The 22,988-nt window shown below is 32.7% G+C and overlaps 12 protein-coding genes across 12 annotated transcripts; 4 read left to right on the top strand and 8 right to left on the bottom strand.

The window, feature by feature from the left end:
* Window positions 1-254: 254 nt before the first annotated feature.
* ISW2 (DNA translocase) lies at window positions 255-3,152 on the top strand (the record flags this gene model as incomplete). The annotated part of the gene is made up of 1 exon (XM_011275727.1): window positions 255-3,152. The coding sequence occupies one exon, from the start codon at window positions 255-257 to the stop codon at window positions 3,150-3,152; it is 2,898 nt and encodes a 965-aa protein (XP_011274029.1).
* Window positions 3,153-3,469: 317 nt separating this feature from the next.
* Window positions 3,470-5,653, top strand: BN7_3646 (NADH-quinone oxidoreductase subunit G family protein; the record flags this gene model as incomplete). Its single annotated transcript, XM_011275726.1, has 1 exon — window positions 3,470-5,653. The coding sequence occupies one exon, from the start codon at window positions 3,470-3,472 to the stop codon at window positions 5,651-5,653; it is 2,184 nt and encodes a 727-aa protein (XP_011274028.1).
* A 256-nt stretch (window positions 5,654-5,909) lies between these two features.
* BN7_3645 (ribonuclease III family protein) lies at window positions 5,910-7,214 on the bottom strand (the record flags this gene model as incomplete). The annotated part of the gene is made up of 1 exon (XM_011275725.1): window positions 5,910-7,214. The coding sequence occupies one exon, from the start codon at window positions 7,212-7,214 to the stop codon at window positions 5,910-5,912; it is 1,305 nt and encodes a 434-aa protein (XP_011274027.1).
* A 252-nt stretch (window positions 7,215-7,466) lies between these two features.
* BN7_3644 (Ribonuclease 3) lies at window positions 7,467-9,320 on the bottom strand (the record flags this gene model as incomplete). The annotated part of the gene is made up of 1 exon (XM_011275724.1): window positions 7,467-9,320. One exon carries the CDS (start codon window positions 9,318-9,320, stop codon window positions 7,467-7,469), a length of 1,854 nt encoding a protein of 617 aa, XP_011274026.1.
* A 254-nt stretch (window positions 9,321-9,574) lies between these two features.
* On the bottom strand, window positions 9,575-11,281 carry CUS1 (U2 snRNP complex subunit CUS1; the record flags this gene model as incomplete). The annotated part of the gene is made up of 1 exon (XM_011275723.1): window positions 9,575-11,281. The coding sequence occupies one exon, from the start codon at window positions 11,279-11,281 to the stop codon at window positions 9,575-9,577; it is 1,707 nt and encodes a 568-aa protein (XP_011274025.1).
* Window positions 11,282-11,600: 319 nt separating this feature from the next.
* Window positions 11,601-11,933, bottom strand: BN7_3642 (uncharacterized protein; the record flags this gene model as incomplete). The annotated part of the gene is made up of 1 exon (XM_011275722.1): window positions 11,601-11,933. One exon carries the CDS (start codon window positions 11,931-11,933, stop codon window positions 11,601-11,603), a length of 333 nt encoding a protein of 110 aa, XP_011274024.1.
* Window positions 11,934-12,157: 224 nt separating this feature from the next.
* Window positions 12,158-12,889, top strand: RRG7 (Rrg7p; the record flags this gene model as incomplete). Its single annotated transcript, XM_011275721.1, has 1 exon — window positions 12,158-12,889. One exon carries the CDS (start codon window positions 12,158-12,160, stop codon window positions 12,887-12,889), a length of 732 nt encoding a protein of 243 aa, XP_011274023.1.
* A 189-nt stretch (window positions 12,890-13,078) lies between these two features.
* Window positions 13,079-14,653, bottom strand: BN7_3640 (MCT family MFS transporter; the record flags this gene model as incomplete). Its single annotated transcript, XM_011275720.1, has 1 exon — window positions 13,079-14,653. One exon carries the CDS (start codon window positions 14,651-14,653, stop codon window positions 13,079-13,081), a length of 1,575 nt encoding a protein of 524 aa, XP_011274022.1.
* A 1,460-nt stretch (window positions 14,654-16,113) lies between these two features.
* Window positions 16,114-17,358, bottom strand: BN7_3639 (NADH:flavin oxidoreductase/NADH oxidase; the record flags this gene model as incomplete). The annotated part of the gene is made up of 1 exon (XM_011275719.1): window positions 16,114-17,358. One exon carries the CDS (start codon window positions 17,356-17,358, stop codon window positions 16,114-16,116), a length of 1,245 nt encoding a protein of 414 aa, XP_011274021.1.
* A 401-nt stretch (window positions 17,359-17,759) lies between these two features.
* On the bottom strand, window positions 17,760-19,352 carry BN7_3638 (MCT family MFS transporter; the record flags this gene model as incomplete). The annotated part of the gene is made up of 1 exon (XM_011275718.1): window positions 17,760-19,352. The coding sequence occupies one exon, from the start codon at window positions 19,350-19,352 to the stop codon at window positions 17,760-17,762; it is 1,593 nt and encodes a 530-aa protein (XP_011274020.1).
* A 974-nt stretch (window positions 19,353-20,326) lies between these two features.
* BN7_3637 (MCT family MFS transporter) lies at window positions 20,327-21,868 on the bottom strand (the record flags this gene model as incomplete). Its single annotated transcript, XM_011275717.1, has 1 exon — window positions 20,327-21,868. One exon carries the CDS (start codon window positions 21,866-21,868, stop codon window positions 20,327-20,329), a length of 1,542 nt encoding a protein of 513 aa, XP_011274019.1.
* Window positions 21,869-22,705: 837 nt separating this feature from the next.
* On the top strand, window positions 22,706-22,957 carry BN7_3636 (uncharacterized protein; the record flags this gene model as incomplete). The annotated part of the gene is made up of 1 exon (XM_011275716.1): window positions 22,706-22,957. One exon carries the CDS (start codon window positions 22,706-22,708, stop codon window positions 22,955-22,957), a length of 252 nt encoding a protein of 83 aa, XP_011274018.1.
* Between the last annotated feature and the right edge of the window lie 31 nt (window positions 22,958-22,988).

Here is a 22,988-nt window from a genome sequence, read left to right as displayed (position 1 = left end):
TATTAGAATCTGATGCTAAAACAGAAAAATTAAAAGATAAAGGTGATACTGCCAAAAGATTCACATATCTATTAGGTTTAACTGATTTATTTCGTCATTTCTTAGATTTAAGATCATCAAGAGATCCTGCCATTAAAAAACTATTGAAAAATTTAGATAATGAAAAAAAAGGTATCAATTCAACATCCAAGAGATCAAATAAATCAAATAATTCACGTCGTAGAAAATCTGAAAAAGAAGAAGATGCTGAATTAATGGAAGACGAGGAACATGAAGATGAAACAACAGTATTAACAGAATCTCCAAAATATGTTCATGGAAAATTAAGAGAATATCAAATTCAAGGTTTAAATTGGTTAATTCAATTATATGAAAATAGTCTTTCTGGGATCTTAGCTGATGAAATGGGGTTAGGTAAAACTTTACAAACAATTTCATTTTTAGGTTATTTGAGATATAATAAGAATATTGATGGTCCTTTTTTAATCATTGTTCCTAAATCCACTTTAGATAATTGGAGAAGAGAATTTGAAAGATGGACACCTGATGTTAATGTTTGTGTGTTACAAGGTAATAAAGAAGAAAGAAATGATTTAATTAAAAACACTATATTAGAAACAAAATTTGATGTCCTTGTTACATCTTTTGAAATGGTTATTAGAGAAAAATCTGCATTGAAAAAATTAGCATGGCAATATATTGTTGTTGATGAAGCTCATCGTATCAAGAATGAAGAAAGTGCATTATCACAAATTATCAGATTATTTTATTCCAAAAATAGATTATTAATAACTGGTACTCCTTTACAAAATAATTTACATGAATTATGGGCTTTATTAAATTTTATTTTACCTGATGTTTTTGGAGATTCTGAAGTTTTCGATCAATGGTTTGAAAATCAAGAAGATGATCAAGATTTAGTTATTCAACAATTACATAAAGTTTTGAACCCATTTTTATTAAGAAGAGTTAAATCTGATGTGGAAAAATCCTTATTACCTAAAAAGGAAGTTAATTTATACGTTGGTATGTCAGAAATGCAAGTTAAATGGTATCAAAAATTATTAGAAAAAGATATTGATGCTGTTAATGGTGTTGTGGGGAAAAGAGAAGGTAAAACAAGATTATTAAACATTGTAATGCAATTAAGAAAATGTTGTAATCATCCTTATTTATTTGAAGGTGCAGAACCTGGTCCTCCTTTTACAACTGATGAACATTTAGTTTTCAATTCTGGTAAAATGGTTATATTGGATAAATTATTGAAAAAAATGAAAGAACAAGGTTCAAGAGTTTTAATTTTCAGTCAAATGAGTCGTGTCTTGGATATTTTGGAAGATTATTGTTTCTTTAGAGATTATGAATATTGTCGTATTGATGGTTCAACGTCTCATGAAGATCGTATTGCTGCAATTGATGATTATAATAAACCAGATTCTGATAAATTTATCTTTTTATTAACAACAAGAGCGGGTGGCCTTGGTATTAATTTAACTTCGGCTGATATTGTTGTCTTGTATGATTCTGATTGGAATCCACAAGCTGATTTACAAGCCATGGATAGAGCTCATAGAATTGGTCAAAAGAAACAAGTTATGGTTTTCAGATTTGTTACTGAAGATGCAATCGAGGAAAAAGTTATCGAAAGAGCTACACAAAAATTAAGATTAGATCAATTAGTTATTCAACAAGGTAGAGCTGTTAATAAAAATTCTGCAATTGGGAATAATAAAGAAGATTTATTAAGTATGATTCAATTTGGTGCTAAAAATGTTTTTGAAAATAAATCTTCATCATTAGAAATTGATATTGATGAAATTTTGAAAAAAGGTGAAGAAAAAACTAAATCTTTAAATGAAAAATATTCTGCTTTAGGTTTAGATGAATTACAAAAATTTACATCAGATCAATCAGCTTATGAATGGAATGGTGAAAATTTTGCTAAAAAATCAAATGATGGTGGATTAACTTGGATTAATCCTGCAAAGAGAGAAAGAAAGGAACAAACTTATTCAATTGATAATTATTATAAAGATGTGTTACAACCAAAAGCAACTCCTCAACCAAAAGCTCCAAAAGCTCCAAAGCAAATTCATATGCAAGATCATCAATTTTTCAATTCTGATTTAAAACCAATATTAGAAAAAGAACAATTATATTATAAAAAACAAATCAATTATAAAGTTACTTTAAGTGATGTTGAAGATGATTATGAAGAAACAACTAATGATGAAAATGGCTCTACTGAAAAAGATCAAGAATATGAAGATGAAGATGAAGCTCAAGCTAAAAAATTGAATAAAAAGGAACGTAGAAAATTTGAACAAAAAAGAATTGATCAATCAGAAGCATTAACATCAGAAGAAGAAGAATTAAAACAAAAATATCTTGATGAAGCATTTAGTGATTGGTCAAGAAGAGATTTTACAAATTTTATTCAATTTAGTGCAAAATTTGGTCGTGATAATTATAAATTGATTGCTCAATCTATGAATAATAAATCTTCAAATGATGTTGAACGTTATGCAAAGACATTTTGGGAAAGAAATTCAGAAATTGAAGGTCATGATAAATATATTACACAAATTGAAACTGGTGAAAAGAAAGTTCAAAAATTAATTAATCAAGCAAAATTATTAAAATTAAAATTATCACAAACTGAAACTCCATTGAAAAATCTTGTTATTCATTATCCACCAAATAATTCTAAAAGAGTTTATAGTGATGTTGAAGATAGATTTTTATTAGTAACAGTTAATAAAATAGGTTTAATGACTGAATTTTTATTTGAAAGAGTTAAAAATGAAATAAGGAACAGTGAATATTTTAAATTTGACTGGTTTTTCCAATCTCGTACATCACAAGAATTAGCAAGAAGAACAAATACTTTATTATTAGCCATCACAAGAGAATTTGAAGGTCCTGAAGCATTGAAAAGAAAAAGAAATAGATTAACAGGTAATGATAATACTGGTGGTAGTACACCAAATGTTAGTCGTCAAGGAACAGTGGAACCATCAAGTGCTGTAAATGCAAATTCAAATGCTGTTACCACTAATGGTGTGAATGATAAAGAAAACGTTAAACCAACTAATCAAGCTGGAATCGTAGAGGATCCAGCATCCAAAAAACAAAAAATTGAAGCTGTTTAAGAAGGTAGCTTCCCATTGTACAATACATATACGCATTATAATCTCAGGAACATTTCCATTGTATATTTGTACTTTTAAATCTGTATTTGAATTTCTCGCAGTATGATTGGATCTATACCATTGCGTCCCGTAACGATATTTGGACCGGAACTCATTTTAAAATCAGCCGGAATTTGAATTGCCCCATAAAAAGTGGATTACATTCATAAGGGATAAAAACAACAATCAACAAATTTAAACAAACTTTTGGGTTGGTTATCAAGTTTTCAAGACTTTGGTATATTCTAAATTTTAAGCAGGTTCATTAAGCTGGGAATATGCTATCGGTACTCAGAAGCGGTGTGAGAAGAGGGCCTATACTATCTCGTGGCTTCTCACAATCAGTTCTTCGTAGGGCAGATGTGGAGGTGACTGTTGACAATGTTAAAGTGAAAATTGAAAATGGTTCTTCAATTATACAGGCTTGTGATAAAGCTGGTGTTACTGTTCCTCGTTATTGTTATCATGATAAATTAGCCATTGCTGGTAATTGTCGTATGTGTTTGGTTGAAGTGGAAAAAGCACCAAAATTGATTGCATCTTGTGCTTTCCCCGTTAGAGAAGGTATGGTTGTTAATACAGATACGGTAAAAGTTAAGAATGCTAGGGAAGGTATTACTGAATTTTTACTTCAAAATCATCCTTTAGACTGTCCAATTTGTGATCAAGGTGGTGAATGTGATTTACAAGATCAATCAATGAGATATGGTGCTGATCGTGGTAGATTTAAAGAAGTTTCTGGTAAAAGAGCTGTGGAAAATAAAGCTATTGGACCTTTAATCAAAACATCCATGAATCGTTGTATTCACTGTACTCGTTGTGTTAGATTCTTAAATGATGTTGCAGGTGCACCTGAATTAGGTACTACAGGTCGTGGTAATGATATGCAAATTGGTACTTATGTTGAAAGAAATGTTAATTCTGAATTATCTGGTAATATTGTTGATCTTTGTCCAGTTGGTGCCTTAACTTCTAAACCTTATGCATTTAGAGCTAGACCATGGGAATTGAAAAGAACTGAAAGTATTGATGTTTTGGATGCTGTTGGTTCAAACATTAGAGTTGATTGTAGAGGTATTGAAGTGATGAGAGTTTTACCAAGATTAAATGATTTTGTTAATGAAGAATGGATTTCTGATAAGACAAGATATGCAGTTGATGGTTTAAGAACTCAAAGATTAACTACACCATTGATTAGAACAGGTAATAAATTCGAACCTGCAACTTGGGAAGAAGCATTATCAACAATTTCGAATGCATATAATAGATTACAACCAAAAGGAAGTGAAATTAAAGCTGTTGCTGGTGCTTTATCAGATGTTGAATCCATGGTTGTATTGAAAGATATTATAAATAAATTAGGATCTGAAAATTTAACAACTGATGATATTGATAGAATTCAAGAACCATCACCATATGGAGCTGACATTAAATCAAATTTCCTTTTCAACACCTCAATAGTTGGTATTGAGGAAGCTGATCAAATCTTACTAGTGGGAACTAATCCACGTCATGAAGCAAGTGTTTTAAATGCTAGAATTAGAGGTACATGGTTAGATAACGAATTGGAAGTACATCATGTTGGACAAGAATTTGAATCAACTTTTGAATTAAACCATTTAGGTGAAGACTCAAATGCCTTAAAAGCTGCCTTAGATGGTGAAGTTGGTAAAAAATTAGCAAATGCTAAAAATCCATTAATCATTGTTGGTTCTGGTGTTGTTAATTCACCAGATGCTAAAGGTATTTATTCAATGGTTGGTAAATTTATTCAAAGAAATAAGAATTTCTTAACACCAGAATGGAATGGATTTAACTTATTACAACGTGAAGCATCTCGTGCAGGTGCATTAGAAGTTGGATTCCATAATAATTCAAAAGAAGCTGCTGGTACAAAACCAAAATTCATTTATCTATTAGGTGCAGATGAAGTTAAAAATAGAGATATTCCACGTGATGCATTTGTTGTGTATCAAGGTCATCATGGTGATTTAGGTGCATCATTTGCGGATGTTATCTTACCAGGCTCTGCATATACCGAAAAGAATGGAACTTATGTTAATACAGAAGGCAGAGTTCAAGCAACAAGAGCTGCAACTTCACCACCAGGTTCAGCAAGAGAAGATTGGATGATTTTAAGAGCATTAGGTGAATTTTTAAACGTCGATTTGAATTATGATGATGTTTATTCACTAAGATCAAGAATTGGTGAAATTTCACCATCACTATTATATCAAGATGTTATTGAACCTGTTAGTTCTTCAATTGCACAATTAGGTATCAATGCATTAGCTTCACTAGATGGTAAAATAACTGGTGCTCCTTTAACTAATCCAATTGAAAACTTTTGGATGACTGATGTTATTTCAAGAAGTTCAGTCACTATGGCTAAATGTATTCAAAGCTTTGGTGAAAAGGGTGATAAAGTCTTTGATGAACGTCCAGAATATGCTATGGCTTGAGCTTAAAGTCTTATCACATCGTTTTTGCGTAGAACATACAACTTATTTATTATTTATTTATTTATTCATATATTATTTATTAAACTATTTATTAAACTATTTATTCTTATTTATTGAATACATGATTACAGAAAATACATCATTAATGTCACTACTGATTTATCGGTTTAATTAATAATTATATATTAGCTAGGATATATGTTCTAAATAGCAAATTATATATATAAAGCAACTTCGTTAAACACCATTATAATCATCAAAGACCAAATCTTGAACGATGTGCAATAATTTGCTCCTCGACAGGCGTTGTGATCTTTGGAGGCACCGGTTTACCCTTTTCTTTAACTTCAACTCTAAGATCTTTATATTTTTCCACTTTAGCCTTATTATTATTCAAAGCATCATAAGCAGCCATTTGACCACCAAGTTTAATACTTCTTGATTCAGAAACACCTAATAACTCACCATTAACAAGACATGCAACTGTGAATAAAGGATTATGATCTCCATTTTCCTTTTTAACGACCTCATATTGTGGAACAAAGATTGGATTCAATAAAACGTATAATTCTTGTTTTGAAGATTTGGAGTTTTCATCATTAGCTGTATGATAATTTGGTTTTGGTTCTGATTGTGATGGATATGATCCTTCTGGTTGATCTAAAGGCTTGTAACTTGATGTGTTCTCCGCTTTGGCAATTATAGGTTCACATAAAAGACTTAACCAAGGTAAAATAGCATTTATATCACCTCTTGAATCTTGATACAGACCTCCAACATAAGCTTCAAAAACATTTGCATAAAGTTTCTTGTGATTTTGTTCTAATTGCTGTGAGTTGAAATTGGAAACAAGTTGTTTATCAAATCCATATAATGTTGACCAATTAGTCAAATTTTTATTACAGACAATATCTGATCTCAGCAAAGTCAGATCACCTTCATTATATTGCGGGAACTTAGCAAATATTAGAACACTGATGATATGATTTAAAACTGAATCACCTAAGAATTCCAATCTTTCATTACTTTCGTAGACATCAAAAGAAGGATCATTAGCAGCTGAACTATGTGTAAAGATAACTTTCAAGATATTATCATCATTAATTGGTGGTAAAGATGGAGGAAAATTGACAGGTGTGGTATTATTTAAAGGTGGTAATTGTGTTCCAAAGATGCTTTTTCTAATTTCATCAACTCTGAATTTTTTTATTGGTCTTGGAGCTGGTGATGATTCTTTCGATTCTGGAGCAGGACGAGCTTTAGTCTTTATTAGTTGGAAACTACCAGCATCTTGTTCTGTTTTAATTTTAGCAGCAGCTTCAATTGAGGGATGACCAGCAACATCTTTGATTTCTTCTGGAATGTCTTCAGAGTTTAATAAAAAATATAAGTCACTATTGTTGATACCGAATCTTGATATATTTTCAAGTGTATCTTGTAAATTGTTATAATCTCTTTTGATTTGGAATAAACGATCATAGGTAAATTTCTTCAGTAGACCAGAGACCTTGGCCTCCGCTGCACCCTTGATCCCAATTGATCCTCTCGTATCCCTAGACATGGTGAGCTGTTTGAACTGGGTGGACTGGTTATAGATTATTAGATTTCCACTAACAATCCTCTTCCTTCAAGATTACTTTTCTATGGACTTCTTCGCGGAAAGTGGCATAAAGAAAATCGCTTATGTAAATCAATCGGTAATTAAAATATTATAATTTAATTAACTACAATTTGTTTTTCAAATCCAAAAGTTTCAATGCAGAAACATAGAAATGCAATCAGTTCATTAGTTATATATTACACACATGAAATCCTAAAATCTATCACCGTAGTTTCTTTCTCTCCCTCTTCCTCTAGAATTATTGTTGAAATGACCACCACGTTGGAATCTACCACCACGATTATTATTACCAAAGGTTCCTCGAGTATCTCTTCTAGGATTTCCTCGTTTTTCAGATGATGGACCTGATGGACCTGAAGGTTTACTGAACTTTGATGGATATTGTCTGTTCCCAGTATTTTGATTAGAACCAATTCCAGGACTTGTTCCATTCGATGACACACTTGAGTCTCTAGATGAAATTGATGCAGTTTCTCTTGATTTCAATCTATTCAATTCTGTTGACGGTAGTTTAGATGTATCTCTTGGTGTATTTGCTCGTATTAATGAATATTTTTCAATTAATTCCTTATCGTCTAATGCTTGCATAGCAGCTTTTGTACCTGCGATTTTAATATTTTCACCTTCACCTTTACCTAATACATCTTTAGCACCTGTACGTAATTCAACAACGAATTTAGTTGGTTGAACAGTTTGATCTCTTTCAACACATTCATAATGTAAACCTAAACTGGCACTACCGATTAATGAATATAATTCCATTTTAGCATTTGCTCTAAATTCTGATCTTGTTTCCTTTTTAGGTTCATTCAGTGATAAAATTGGTTCTGCTAATTGTTTTAACCATTCATAAACAACTGGATAATTTGATGGATCTTCGGTCATTAAACCACCAATATAAGCTTCAAAAACATCAGCATACAGCTTCATTTTACCATGGCCCAGAGTTTCCTCTGATGTATTTTTTTTCAATTCTTTATCTAACCCATAAGCAGAAGACCATTTCATTAAGGTAGCATTGCTGATTAATTTAGTTCTTAAAATTGAAAGGTAACCTTCAGCAGCATCTGGAAATCTATGGTATGCAATTTGGGTCATCATATTATTTAGGACTGAATCTCCCAAAAATTCAAGTCTTTCATTATGTGAATGTAATTGTTCTTTTTTGGAAAGGTATAATTTATCTTTAATTAATGATTTGTGAATGAAAACTCTGGCACGAATAGCTGGATCTTTAATTTCTGGGATTGGGGGAAGATCTTTATTTTGATTTGCTACAAATGAGCTTGTTGTTGATGACGAAGCAGATGATGTAACCGAGCTACCAGAATCATCTGGTGTGAATTGTGCAGTAAATTTTAAAGGTTTTGGAGCTTCCAAAGCGTCTGTAATCTCTTCAAATTGCAAAATTTGATCAAATATTTTTAGTTCACCTTCGTTATACATAGTTTTCAACTGTGCTCCTAATCTCATCTTGTATCGTTGTAAAGCAGCAGTTAGTTGAGGGTTAGTTTCATCAGTGATCGAATTTTGCATTCTTTTCAGACCATTATTATCTGGGGAACTTTGTAAGATTGAATCTATTGATGTTTGTAAATTCTTAACAGCATGCTCAATGAGTAAAACATCAGTCAACCTTGGCTGATCAACATCAATTACAGGATGTGCACTTTCACTTTTGGCTTCTTCAGAAACTTTTTCTTCCACTTTCTTATCTTCAGTAACTTTGTTCTCTTCTTTATTTGAACTATCACTTTCTTCTTTTGAATTTGCCGCTGGTGCATCTGTTTTAATATCACCTTCGGTTGAGGTTTCTTTACCTGCTTGTGACTCTTCAAGTTTTTTGTGAATGTTGCTGAGCACAGAATCAATCTTACCTTTTAAATCTGAAGAGTCTTCTTCCTTAGTTAATGCTTCTTTACCCTGGTTGATGGGCACCTCTTCTTCTTCTTCACTAGCGCGTGACGTAACAATATGAGCCTTCTTGCGGTTGCTGCCCTCAAGCATCTCCTGATCGCCTTTATCTTCTAATTTTCGTTTACCCATAGTATCAGAGCTTCCTTTCGAGCCCGTGTATCGTTGAACTCAGCGACGTTGATGCTTCTGGTCCTGCCTGTTTCTAATTGTTTTTGGTTCAAGTCAGAAATCTCTACGGTTAATTTTCGTTTAAGAGATTTTTAAAAAAAATTGGTGCTGGATGCTGGGTATACCGAATCTGGAATCTGAACCGTAATCGCGTCTTTCCTTTTGCGGAGCTAAATTAACTACACAACAGTTATTACGATTAAATATTTGTAGCATTAGAATCTAAACTTGCCACCTTCCTCATCGTCTTCATCATCCTCGTCGTCGTTATCATCTTGTTTTGAAGGCTCTTGCGGCTTTGCTTGTTCAATTTTCTGCTTCTTTACAGGTACATCAGCGCCATCATTATTTGAATTATTTGAAACCTCAGATAAATCATAAGCTCTTTTCCCTGATAAGAATCCTGATTCCTCTTGTTTATTTTCCTTGATGACACGATACAATTGTTTAGGTTTTGAACTTTCTTCTGTATTTTCAGTAGTTGTTGATGTTTGTATCTCTGCTAAAGGAACATCTTCTTCATCACTATCATTATCATTATCATTTTCATATTGAGGAACCTCATCATTTTCTTCAACTGCGTTAGCTTCTTTCAACTCTGATTCGGATAAATAAGCTCCTGCTTCCTCTTCGTCAACTTCATCCTCTTCTTCGTCTTCATCTTCCTCTTCTTCAGATTCTTCTTCCTCTTCAGATTCTTCGTATGATAACAATTGACCAAATGGCTCCTTCACAACATCATCAAAGACATCAACAGTTTCATCTTCAGCATAAACATTCCCTTCTTCTGATAAATCTGCATTGTAACCTGGTATTCTCATATCAGCATAACTCGGTGGAGGACCGAAATTTTGCATTTTTTGAACCCAAGGTAATGTAATACCTTTCGGTACACCTAAAGCTTCTCTTAACTCATCTGAAACAATACCTGGTTTATATTTACTTGTATCCAATTCTTCATTTTCTCTACCTTCAAAATAAACATCACCAACTCCAAATAATCTTGGTTTTGTTTGAAATTTGAAAAAAGCATCATGTAATTTTTGATAATCTAAATCTAATCTATTCATCTTTGGTTGCACTTTTTCTCTCATTCTTTGCTTCATATTCGACTCATCATCTTTTGTTGTATCTCTCATTTCAGTTATACCTGTCTCGGTAATATATTTCGGTAATGTAAATGGCTTTTTTTCAACACCTCTTCTTCCCGATAAATATTCTCTTTTAAATTGCCAATGAGGTGGCACTGGAACATAATTCTTCTTACTCTTAATTTCAACAACTAGTACAGGGTCAGCTGCATCAACATCATACCATTGGACTAATTCAGGATGTGAAGAACGAGCTTTCAATTCAGCTAATGGCATCTTATTAGCCTTTCTCAACTTCTTCTTACTTATCTTTGATTGATTTTCTTCTTCTCCTTCTGCATCTGAGTTTTTGATAATTGCATCTTCATCATCACTCTCTATTATATCACCTTTTTTATCATCTTGAGGTTCTTCAATATCTGGCATATGAAATTTATCAAAGACATGTTTAAATTGTGCAAATTCAGGTTTCTCTAGTAAAACATCAAGTTCACTTTCAAATAGTTTACCAGTTTTAGTCTCCTTATTGATTTCATTTGAAACACCAATGTCAACAGTTTTATTATTCTCATTTATAGGTTTGTTACTGGGTATTTGTTTTGGTTCTTCTTCTTTAATAACATCTTGCTTAACTTCTTCCTTTGGATCAGGGGCAACTCCTTGTTTTTGTAATTTTTTTCTTTCACGGCGTAATTGATTCTTGGTTTTCTTATTAGCAGCCATGATCAATATGCTTAATCTTTCTGAAGTTCGTTGTAATTGTACTTGATTTTGATCTATATATAATTTACCTCTGGTTGAAATTTTGTTTGGTAAATACTTAATTACCATATGGTGTTCGGGTGTATATATAAGTAATAAAATACAAACACTACAACAATGTGAATTCTAAATTGATTTAATTTCGTATGGTCATTAACATCGTAGCTAGTTTGATTGTGGCTTGGAAGTCGTTCTCTATTAAAACCTCCATCTTTGAGTTAGGCAAAATCAGTTAGGTTTGACTTTTGATTCGAGCTTATCCAATCTTTTATAGATATTTTCAACTAGAGTTTAATTCATTAGTATCATGACAATATATATATACTTTTCTCCAAATAGACTTACTTTTTTCCTGTACCACTTTGTCATTTTCATCAATCTTTAAGTTCTAAATACATCTGGTTAGTCCCACTTTTTCTTCCCCTTGAATTTCCTTCGTAATACATACAATATCATTCAACATAGTTTCAATCTCGGTAGCAACATCAAAAATAGTTACCACGTTCTTCTTCTGTTCTTCATCATCGTCTAGGTCGTGTTTTATTGTCTGATCAGCATCACTTGATTGAATTTGACTAACGTTTGGAGTGGATAATGGCTCTTCTCTTAAAGTATCTCTATCATCTGTGACTTCCACCGTGTTGAGTGTGTCAGAGGCATCTGGGGCATCAACAAATGAACTTGTCGAGCTGTTGCTTGTGGATTGTCCTTGGGAATTCATTGTCTGTAGTTGATGCTGCGTTTGATGAGATCTATATTGGCTAAACTAGTCGTTGTTTAGTAAAGAGTTTATGTTTTGACGTGAATTTAATGCTGCACCATCGGTGCTTAACCCTCGAGACATAAACATAACTGAAAATATTGATCTATCATATTTTCAATTTGTCATTGGGAGGCAAAAAAAAAACATATACAACCGACCTCATGTCCTGCTAATCATAGGTAATGCTACTCACAAACTCAGCCCATCTCCCTTTAAGACATATCATACCCAAAGCCTTCCATATCACCAATTTCATACGGTACAAAAGTGTTAAGCCAACTTATGATGATTTATCCTCATATTTAGAATATGCTGATTTTGTTCAAGTGAATAAAGATACTACTGTTTTCCAAGGTACTATATTTGAAATGAGGGCAAAGGAAAAACTTGAGAAGGCTCTTAAAATTAAGAATCTTAGACATGCTGGTGGTGCTTTTGATAATGGTATTGATTTGATCGGAAGTCTTGATATACTTCAGTACAAAACTGATAAAGAACCAAGAAAAGCTGTACCCTTGAAAGGGAAAAGAGTCAAACCTTTAATCCTCAGGAAAAGAACAGATCTAGATGTTATTATTCAATGTAAAAGTTTTTCATCAAAGGTCACAGCTAAGGAAATTAGAGAACAATCAGGAATTTTCAATTTTAATATTAGAAGAACAGATCGGAATAATTCTTTAATGATTATGGCTGCATCTAGTGTTTTAACTTCTCAAGGATTAACCCAACTAGATACTGTTGATATACCTATGATCTACTGTCAAATTTCTAGACTAAGGCAAATTGCTGAGAATCCTTATGATTTAAGTTCATATGAAGGCGGTGATTTGTTAGGATTTTATTTCAACCCATACGCTTTAGCCTTATTTGAAGGTACATCGTTTTATGAGCATACCCAATCCTCATGTATATAGTTTTACAATTTTTGCATCGCTAATGAAACAGCATTAAACGAGTCAAATTTTTTGATATGTAAATCTCTCTATTTGAACTTCTATTATATATCAACTATTGAGGTCTCTGAACAACCTATTGATACTTATTGAAACAATACAGAAAAATATTGATTACCTATATAAATAAAATCTATCTTTTTGAACCTTCTAAAATTTTTTTCTTAAACCAAATCCAACGCAGATAAATTTACCAATAGCATAAAACGAAGCACCAGCTAACGCACATAAAGCAGTAAATAGCATGAAGTAGTTGAAACTGGTTACTGAACGATCACCAATGATAGCACCACCAATTGGAACTGAAGCCATTGTACCAAATGCAACGATAAAGTACATCGTACTATATCTTTTACCAAAATCTTCAGTTCTGGAGACTTGACCACAACAAACGGATAATAATGGAAAAATAGAACCTGTTGAAAACCCCCAAATTATTGAAAATGCATATAGCGCACCTTCGTGATGCCCAAAAGGTATTAAAATAATCAATTGCACAGCACACGTAAATATTAATGTAGAGATCATAACGTTGAATCTACCAATTTTATCAGAATAAAATCCTGTTATCCAACGACCTGGAATACCACCAACATTGACTAATGTGGTTAATAAATAAGCTGTTGATAATGAAGTTCCCTGAGATCTTGCATATGACGTAAAATAAGTATTGGTCGTTGTAACTGATATTTCAGCAAATGTACATCCAAGTACAACAAAAATGTATCTCCATTCTTTAAAAGCTCTGAAATCAAATGCAGATGCATAACTCAAAACGTTTTGTAATTTGGTTCTATCTGACTTTTGATGTGGTAACCTTTCACGAGCAAATGCAATACCAAATGCATGACATCCCAAACAAACAAAACCATAGACTCTCATACCCCAAGCAAAACCAACAGAGTCAAATAACTTTCTTAACATGATAGGAAAGATAATACCACCAACAGAACCACCAGTGGTTGCAATACTAATGAAAAAACCACGTCTTTTATTGAAATAATGAGGAACAACACTGACTAAAGGAGATAAAGTTATACCATTACCAAATCCACAAAGAACTCCAAATGCTAAGATAAATTGCCAAACTGTTTTACAATTTGCAGAAGCGAAAAGACCTCCACAGCATAATAAAGTACCAACAATTAATGGGATTCTTGCACCATTTCTATCGAAATAAGTACCTGAAAAGATGCAACTTGTAAAATTAACAAAAACGAAAACTGAGAAAATCCAGGAGGTTGTTGATGATGGAATATCTTTTAATTGATTTTCTGAAATATAAGTTTCAATAGCACCTGTAGTATTCAAGATACCAAAACATGGTGTTAAACCCATAAAAGCACCAAATACAACAAGGTATGCTTTAAGACCACCTTCAGGATAATCTATATCATCATTGGCAAACATTGCCTCTTTAGAATCATTATATCCATCATCATCTGTAGTTTGTGCTTGGTTTCTTACGGTTTCATTTGATGAAACTGATTGTAATTCAATATCTTGTTCATTTGTATCACTATGTTTTCTTGATTTACGTGATTGAATCCTAGAGATCAAATCATCATTTCCAACGATTATCGAATTATTTCTATCATTTGATGAACCCACATTTGATCTATCAATTGAACCATCCATCGGTTCAAAGTAATCATTTCGGGTATCAAAAACTGTTTTTGAAGTTTCTAGTGGTGATTGTGTAGAAGTGATATCATTTTGTGTCATAACTTTGCGAAAAGTCTATGTGTGTATGTTGTGTAGTCAATTAATGCCCTTTGAAAAAAATGGGACCTGAAATAGTGGAAAGTTGAATAGTTTTATACCTGTATTAATAGTCAAAAAATTTAACTTTTTGAGTTGATGTCCTTTGCAGCTGACAGCATAACTAAGCGATATACGCCATGATTTTAAAGTCGATGTTTTTCAAGGCAATATAATCAAATATCTACAATTGGAGCTATAATTATACGAACGTCATATAAGAGATTCAATTTATCTGAAAGCTTAATCGATAACTGCTCATTTATATCTCTTATAAGTCAGTATCTAGATTCTTCACGTTCTATTACTATACCATCAGGAAAAAGATTTTAACTATAGGCGCGACGGTGATGGGATTCCGACGCTATGATAACTGTGTAATGAGTCAAAATCTCAGACTTCAGGAACCAGTATGTATTGCAAACTTCAAAGAAGATGGAATCTGGATCATGGAAATTGGTCCTAGGATTATGGATTAATCATTAGCCGGTGTGTGACTCAGAAAACCATGATTTGAAACTGGATTCTACGTACTTTTCTGGTAATTATTTGTCAAGGTGGCACATTTTCGCTCCGGATTTATTTCCAGTTTTGGTGTTTGAGATGCACTTTGAGTAATTGGTGGTTATGTCCGAACTGGCCCATCTGACGTTGATTTTTCAGGGTCTCTGGGTCCTTTTAAACAGTGTTTAAGCTTTAAAATGTGCCGCTCGTTTTTCTATCCTTTATGTTGAGCTTCTTGGTGAAAATCCAAGGTCATGGGACATGTAGTAATTTTGTGTCAAGATGTCAACAATCAAGATGACTGAAGCTTCCATATATTATCCGCGATTCGTTACATATTAATTAGGTGCAGGTCGTGTACTGCCCAATATGAATATCCGAAATTCGAATTAATATAATCCTATATATTCCAACTGAAATTAAACCCACCAAAGCTTAATGTTTAGAAAAATAAATTATGAAGAAATAATTAAGGCTTGATTCTCTATAGAACTATCTGATCAGAAAAGTGAAAAACTCAAGTTGAAATTTTTAGAAATTTTGAAGTTTTGCTAAGTCGATTTGCATTTATATAAGTTAACGTCACTAAACTTTATGAGTTAAAATTTTTGATGAAAATATTCGCTTTAAAACCGGTTACTAGTAAAACAGGCAGCATGGTTTTAGCCAATGCTTTATTTTACAATATTATTGGGCGCACTTTAACTACTTAAAATTCAAAATCAAGTAACATTTTACTTATTGTACAAATTTTCGCGCCGGGGTAAGTACTCTCGGCCGAGATGTATACAATATCAATGATCAAGCTGAGCTATAGAAGTCATGATCAACGTGAATGTTACGAAAGGAGGATCTAGTGGGAGTTAATAGATACAAATTGAGATCAAATTCTATTCAGGTTTTATATAATATTGTTAAAATCACAGTTTAAATGGCGGAGGATAAAATGGCCATTCATATTGTTTTGAATGCTTAATTCTAACACCTAAATCATCTGCCCATTTCCATACAAGACCTGGATTCTTCAAGAATGCTCTTCCACTTAATACAATATCAGCATGTCCAGCTTCCAAGGTGTCATTAGCAAATTCACCTTGATCAATCTTACCAACAGTAGCAATCAAAAGTTTATTACCAACATGTTCTTTAACAGCTTTTGCCAATGGAACTTGAAAACCTTGATAAGTTTTCCTTCTTTCTGCTTTAGCATTATTACCACCTGATGAAATATCTAGGACATCAACACCATGCTCAATTAAATGATCAGATAATTTAACAGTATCTTCTATGGTCCATGAACCTTCAATATGTGGTGCTAATTCGGATCCTGAAACACGAACAAATAATGGTGTAGTATCATCTTTAACAGCATCAACAACCTCTAATAAGAATCTAATTCTATTTTCAAATGAGCCACCATATTGATCAGTTCTCTTGTTGGAAGTCCCAGATAAGAATGAACTCAATAGATAACCATGTGCAGCATGGATTTCAACAAAATCAAACCCAGAAATTTCTCTAGCTCTTTTAGCAGCATCACCAAATTTTTGAACAAGGTCTTGTATTTGATCTATAGTCAATTCAGACGGTGTTACATATGATCTTGTGCTGAATGATATTGGACTTGGACCAACAATAGCACCTGGGATATCACTCCAACCAAATTCTGCTTTTCCGATACCTTTTTGTAAATGATTGTAAATTGCAGTACCCGAAGCTTTTCTACCACCATGACCTAATTGTATACCAATCTTCACACCTTGTGCATGTGCAAATTGAACAAACTTTTTCAAACTTAGTGCTTGATCATCATTCCAAATTCCTAAATCCTCTGGTGATAATCTTCCATTTGGATCAATAGCAGTTGCTTCAACAATGATCATCCCTGGGCCTTGTAAAGCAAACGAGCCATAATGTGTTTGATGGAAAGCTGTAGCACATCCTATATCAGGACCAGCATGTGCAGATGAATAGGTACACATTGGTGAAACACCTATTCTATTAACAAATTGGGTATTCTTGATCTTGAATGGTTGAAATAATTTTGGAATTGGAACTTCACCATTTTCAACTTGTGTCCCAAGAGGGATCTCAACTTTTGGATGAAAATATGGGACTTGATCACTTGGCTTTGTTAGAAATCTATTATTTTCACCACTTGTCATATCTTGTTCTTTCTGAAGATTAAGGGAAAATTGGTCGTCTATAATGGTTTAAATAAGAAGATTCGAGTAAAAATTTCAACCCCATACTTTGTGAAATTCCCGAACTCGAGATCTCGGTATAACCACAGCTTAGTAACAATTACTTACTGATTGCGTTAACTACGCCAAAATATATCTATAAAATTACCTGTTCATGTATAATCTAGAACTATATAATGCGAATATTAAGTTAAAGCAAAAATGCATATAAAAAATAAATAAAAATCAAGTCATAACAAAATAAACCATTGAAACCAAAATAAAACAACCTATATACCAAAATGAATGTGTAATTCTTATCTATAATAATAACTAATAACCCATGATATTAATCTATTGATCCTTCCCCTTCTATTTGTAATCTAGAAAACAATACGAATCTTTTTACCAACACATAAAGTTCTTGAAATAACATAACAAACAGCACTAATAACTGAACATGCTGCAGTATAAAGAATAAAATAATTATAGCGTTCAACTGATTTATCACCAATGATAGCACCACCAATTGGAACACCAACTAAAACACCAAATGCAACAATGAAATACATTGTACTATATCTTTTACCAAAATCTTCAGTTTTACAAACTTGTCCAACACAAACTGCTAACAATGAGAAAACTGCACCAGAGACAACACCATATGCAACTGAATAAACGTATAGAACAGTTTTACTTGAACCAAATGGTAACCAGATTGCCAAATTAATAATTGCAGTTAATAAGATTGTAAAAATGAAAACATTGTATCTACCCAAAATATCAGCCAAATAACCAGTAATAACACGTCCTGGTAAAGTACCAGCATTAACTAAAGTAACTAAAATAAATGATTCACCAACTGAAAATCCTCTCATTTTAGCATATGATGCAAAATAAGTAATTGAAGAGAGGACTGAAATTTCTGCAAAAAATGCACCAGCAACACAAAAGAAGAATTTCATATCTTTCAAAGCTTTAAAATCAAATGATTGAACGAAATAACCAATTTTTTCCAAAAGACTAGCATTAGCTTCTTTTTCAGTCTTTTCAGGTAAAAAGATCTTTCTTTCACGAGCAAACGCAATTGAAATGGATAAACAAACTGCAGAGATTAAAGCAAAGATTCTCATTGCCCATTCAAATCCAACTTTTGGGAATAATCCACGAAACATTAATGGTAAAACAGTACCACCAATTGAACCACCAACAGTAGCAACAGAAACCATCAAAGCTCTATTAGCATAAAAATAGTGTGAAATGACAGCAACTAAAGGTGCCATTAACATACCATTCCCAGTTGAAGTGAGTAAACTAAATGCTAAGATAAATTGATACATTTTTGTACAATTTGCAGTGGCAATAGTACCACAAACAAACAAAATACTACCAAGAATTAATGGAGCTCTTGCACCTGATTTATCAAAATAAGTACCTGAAAAGATACACATTGTATAAGTCATAAATGTGCATAATGAAAAAATCCAACCAACAGTTGATGAATCAACATTTGATAATTGATTTTCATTAACATATGATTCCAAAACACCTAAAATGTTCATTAAACCAAAACATGGGAAAAGACCCAAGCATGAACCCATAACGACTAAATAAGATTTTATTGAATGTTCTGGGAATGTTAAAATTTCATCATCATCTGAAGCTGATTCAGTAACTTTAGTATTGGAATCATTACTAAAACTTTTGTAAGGTTCTTCATCTTCATTATCAGAATTATAAGCGGTTTGTAAATCTTGAGTTAATTCATTTGTTGTTTCATCAAATTCATTAATTTTATCAGGTTTACCACCAGTTTTAGATAAATTTTGTAATCTTGAATCTAAATCATTGTTGAAAGCATCTTCAAATTTGTTATATTCTTGATCTTGTACAACAATAGTAGCTGAAGAATCAGCAGTATAAATATTTGGTCTTTTTTGGTTGGAAGATTCTGGAACTTGAAGGTTTTGTGGCATAGAGTGCACTGAAATGTATGCTATAATCAAAGAATAAAATTAAACTATGCTTATGATGTTTATATAATCAATATCAACATCTTTATATTTTAACCTTTTTTACAAAGAGATCTTGCCTCTTTATATATTCATAAAAACTTTAATAACGGTGCAGCGAAACATAAAGAAACATAAGAAACTCAAGGGTTAACGGGCATGACTAGTGTATTTGAAATGCAAATAGATGCAGGATATCGCGTTAGTAAACTGGGATTTAAACCGTTAAACCAAGTAAATCCCTAACAATCCCAGCTAAATCCCAAATTCTTGCGTGCTTGATCTGAAAAAGAAACAACTTTATACCACTGTTATTAAGCCGTAGCATTTTGACATATAAACCTTACCCACTCAATAACTCAGCTTGTGCCTGGGCTAGAAGGCTCAAACAACCTGGAAATACAACGCTAGAAACACCGTAAGAACCCTGAAACAAACCATAAGCTCTCAAATACACAACAGGTATACCTATACCAAATAACACCTTAAGATGTGGCCACCCGGACAAGTTTTTTCTTTTTGAGCTGTGGTTTGAATATGTGAAATTTTTTTTTCCGGCAGATGTTTCGCGTTCTTTGGACAGTATTGAAAAGCGAATAAAGATATCCATGAGGAACTACACTGCGAAAGCACAAAGCCTTCAAAGGAGTGGAACTATATGGATTAATCTGAATTCAAGCTGTTGCTGATATTGTAGCATATGTTATGTGAGATTCATGGGTTTACTTCTGACACTTTTGCTGGGCTCATGGGAGCTAGACTGAACATGGGCACAACTTGAGCCAAATATCACCTATTAATAATTAATACTACTTATATGTGGTACCGGGTTAATGAAGATGATTCATCTTGCTACACCTAGTACTAAAACCAAATGACTTGTACTAAAAGGAACACACACACACACTCTGCCCCTTGGTGGGGTTCTGTGTCTATCTTTAGAATTTACACAATTTAAACCCAACACAAGCGTATCTTGATATCAAATAGCACATGATCCCACCAACATTTAACATGGCTGAATAAATAATAAAATTATTATACCTACCAATGGACCCATCTCCAATAATAACACCTGCTATAGGAATTGCTGTCAACATTGCCAATGCCACAATCAAATACATGGTACTATATCTTTTACCAAACTGATCAGTTCTTGATATTTGACCACAACAAACTGGTGATAAAGATAAGATTGAACCTGAACAAAACCCATATAATCCTGAATACGCATATAATACTTTTAGACTATAACCAAATGGTAACCATAATAAGAAACTTACCAAGACACAACCTGTTAATGTTAAAATAACAACATTAAATCTACCAAGAAACTTATCTGCAACGTAACCTGGAATATAACGACCCAATATACCTGTAGTATTAATCACTGTTAATAATAAATATGAAGTATTTTCATCAAACCCTCTTTTAATTGCATATGAAGGGAAATAAATCGAACAAACAATCAATGATGACTCAGCTAATGCAACTGCTAAAGCACAAGAAATAAATTTCACTTCAATTAATGATTTGTAATCGAAAACATCAATAATATAAGTTTTAATAAATCCTGCTGGTTTATGAGTATTGACGTCTTCATTACCTCTTTTGTTTGAAATTCTTTCTTTTGAGAATAAAATTGAAAAAACAAAGCAAAACATACAAATAAATGCTAAAATTCTTAAAGCCCATGCAAATCCAACTTTTGGGAATAATGATCTTAATAGTAATGGCATAATTATACCACCAATAGATCCACCTGTAGTAGCAACACTTGTAGCAATAGCTCTATTTTTCTTAAAATAATGTGAAACGACACCAACTAATGGAGACATCAACATTCCTAAGCCAAAACCAGTAACCAATCCAAATGATAAAATAAATTGCCAAACTGTTGTTGCATTACCTGTGGCAAATAAACCACCAGAAAAGAAAACTGCACCAATAATCATTGGTGGCCTAGCACCATTTCTATCGAAAAATGCACCACTGAAAATACCTGAACCAAATGCAAAGAATACGTTCATTGAAAAAATCCATGATACAGTACTTGTACTAAACTCTGCTAATTGATGTGAAGAAACATAAGCTTCAATAGCACCCGGTGAATTAATCAATCCAAACACTGGGATTAATCCCATAAATGATCCAAAAACAACCAAATTAGCTTTTAATCCACCTTCTGGGAAATCTAAATCTTCATCAATTAATGAAATTGTTTCATCTTCATTAGTCAATTCTCTAATACTTGATTGTTTTCCTCCAGCTCCTGATACTGAATTATTATCAGGTGTATTTCTACCATTATCATGCCATGTAAAACCTGACCCTTGTGCAATATTCTTTGAAGATCCAACTCCAGGACCATTAGATTCAATTGGGGATAATGGTCCAAGATCTTGTAGTTCTAAAGTTATTTCTTGATTTTCATTCTTTTTCGTTGGTTGTGGATAAGCAATTGTTGGTGGTTCAAGCATCACAATTCTTTATAAAGGCAACACACTATAATATTTTTGATCAAATAATTTATGGTAATCTAGCGTTGAAATGTAGCAGTCAACGTTGTATTTATATAGTATGTACAAATCATCAATTTGCTTTTCAGATTGCAACGTCGACGCAATCAATCTGGACCTATGGATTCTGGAGATGCTTGTAATGGTAATTAATTTTTAATCAAGTTGGCGTGTTACCTATTCAGGAACTTATAGCGATAGAAATATATACTTGAATACAAGGAAAACTATTATATTGAGACAGAAAATGACAACTGTTGCCACCAGAATCAGTTCATTCGATTCAGTAGAGTCTCAGATTCATAATGAACTAATTTTGAATCTTGTTGATCATAAGATTGTCGAGTTATCACCATTTCTTCATGATGGAAAGCGAGCTCCGAACTTTTGAGAATATTCTTTTATATATCCGCCCACCATTTATATAACCGTTATATATCGGAAATTGTAGATCAACCGTTGTAATCTAGACAGAAAACACAGATGTATTAACATGGCAGATGTTGGATACATGAAAGATAATTCAGATATCGACAATTTTAATAAGCACTGACATGGAAAATGAATATATTGTTGATTCAAACGAGTAACAGTACAACTATTATTCAATACTAGTGAAATTTGTTATTTGTTTCTCATTTGAAGTGTAGAGAATAATAGCTTCAACATTATGGTCCATGAGAAGTTTAAAGCTGTGTTTACATAAATTATGTATATATATAGATCAAGATAGCTCCTAATTCTTCCTTCGTTCTTACTATATCGATATACATACATCGCAGAATCAAATTAACAAAAATGAGCGCCATCAATATTAAACTTATCAAATCTTATATACAATTACCTTTCAAAGGGATCCATAGGCTTAATGATCCAATGGACCAAGAAACTCTTATTGAAGAAGACAGAGTTAGAAAGGGCTGGCACATGAAACAAAATCCATTTCATCACAGAGTTAAAATCGTTGATGGTAAAGCTATGGAAGATCCATTTGATGATTCTGCTGCTGTTGAAGAATCACCATTGCTCAGTGAATCTAATGATGCTTAAGAACACAAATATATCAGACTCTCAATATAAT

Source organism: Wickerhamomyces ciferrii, contig 00108 (assembly GCF_000313485.1).
Source record: "Wickerhamomyces ciferrii WGS project CAIF00000000 data, strain NRRL Y-1031 F-60-10, contig 00108, whole genome shotgun sequence".
In the NCBI taxonomy this organism is placed as follows: Eukaryota; Fungi; Ascomycota; class Saccharomycetes; order Phaffomycetales; family Wickerhamomycetaceae; genus Hansenula; species Hansenula ciferrii.
Note: the sequence above shows the minus strand (reverse complement) of the source record. Positions and strands in the feature narration are given on the sequence as shown.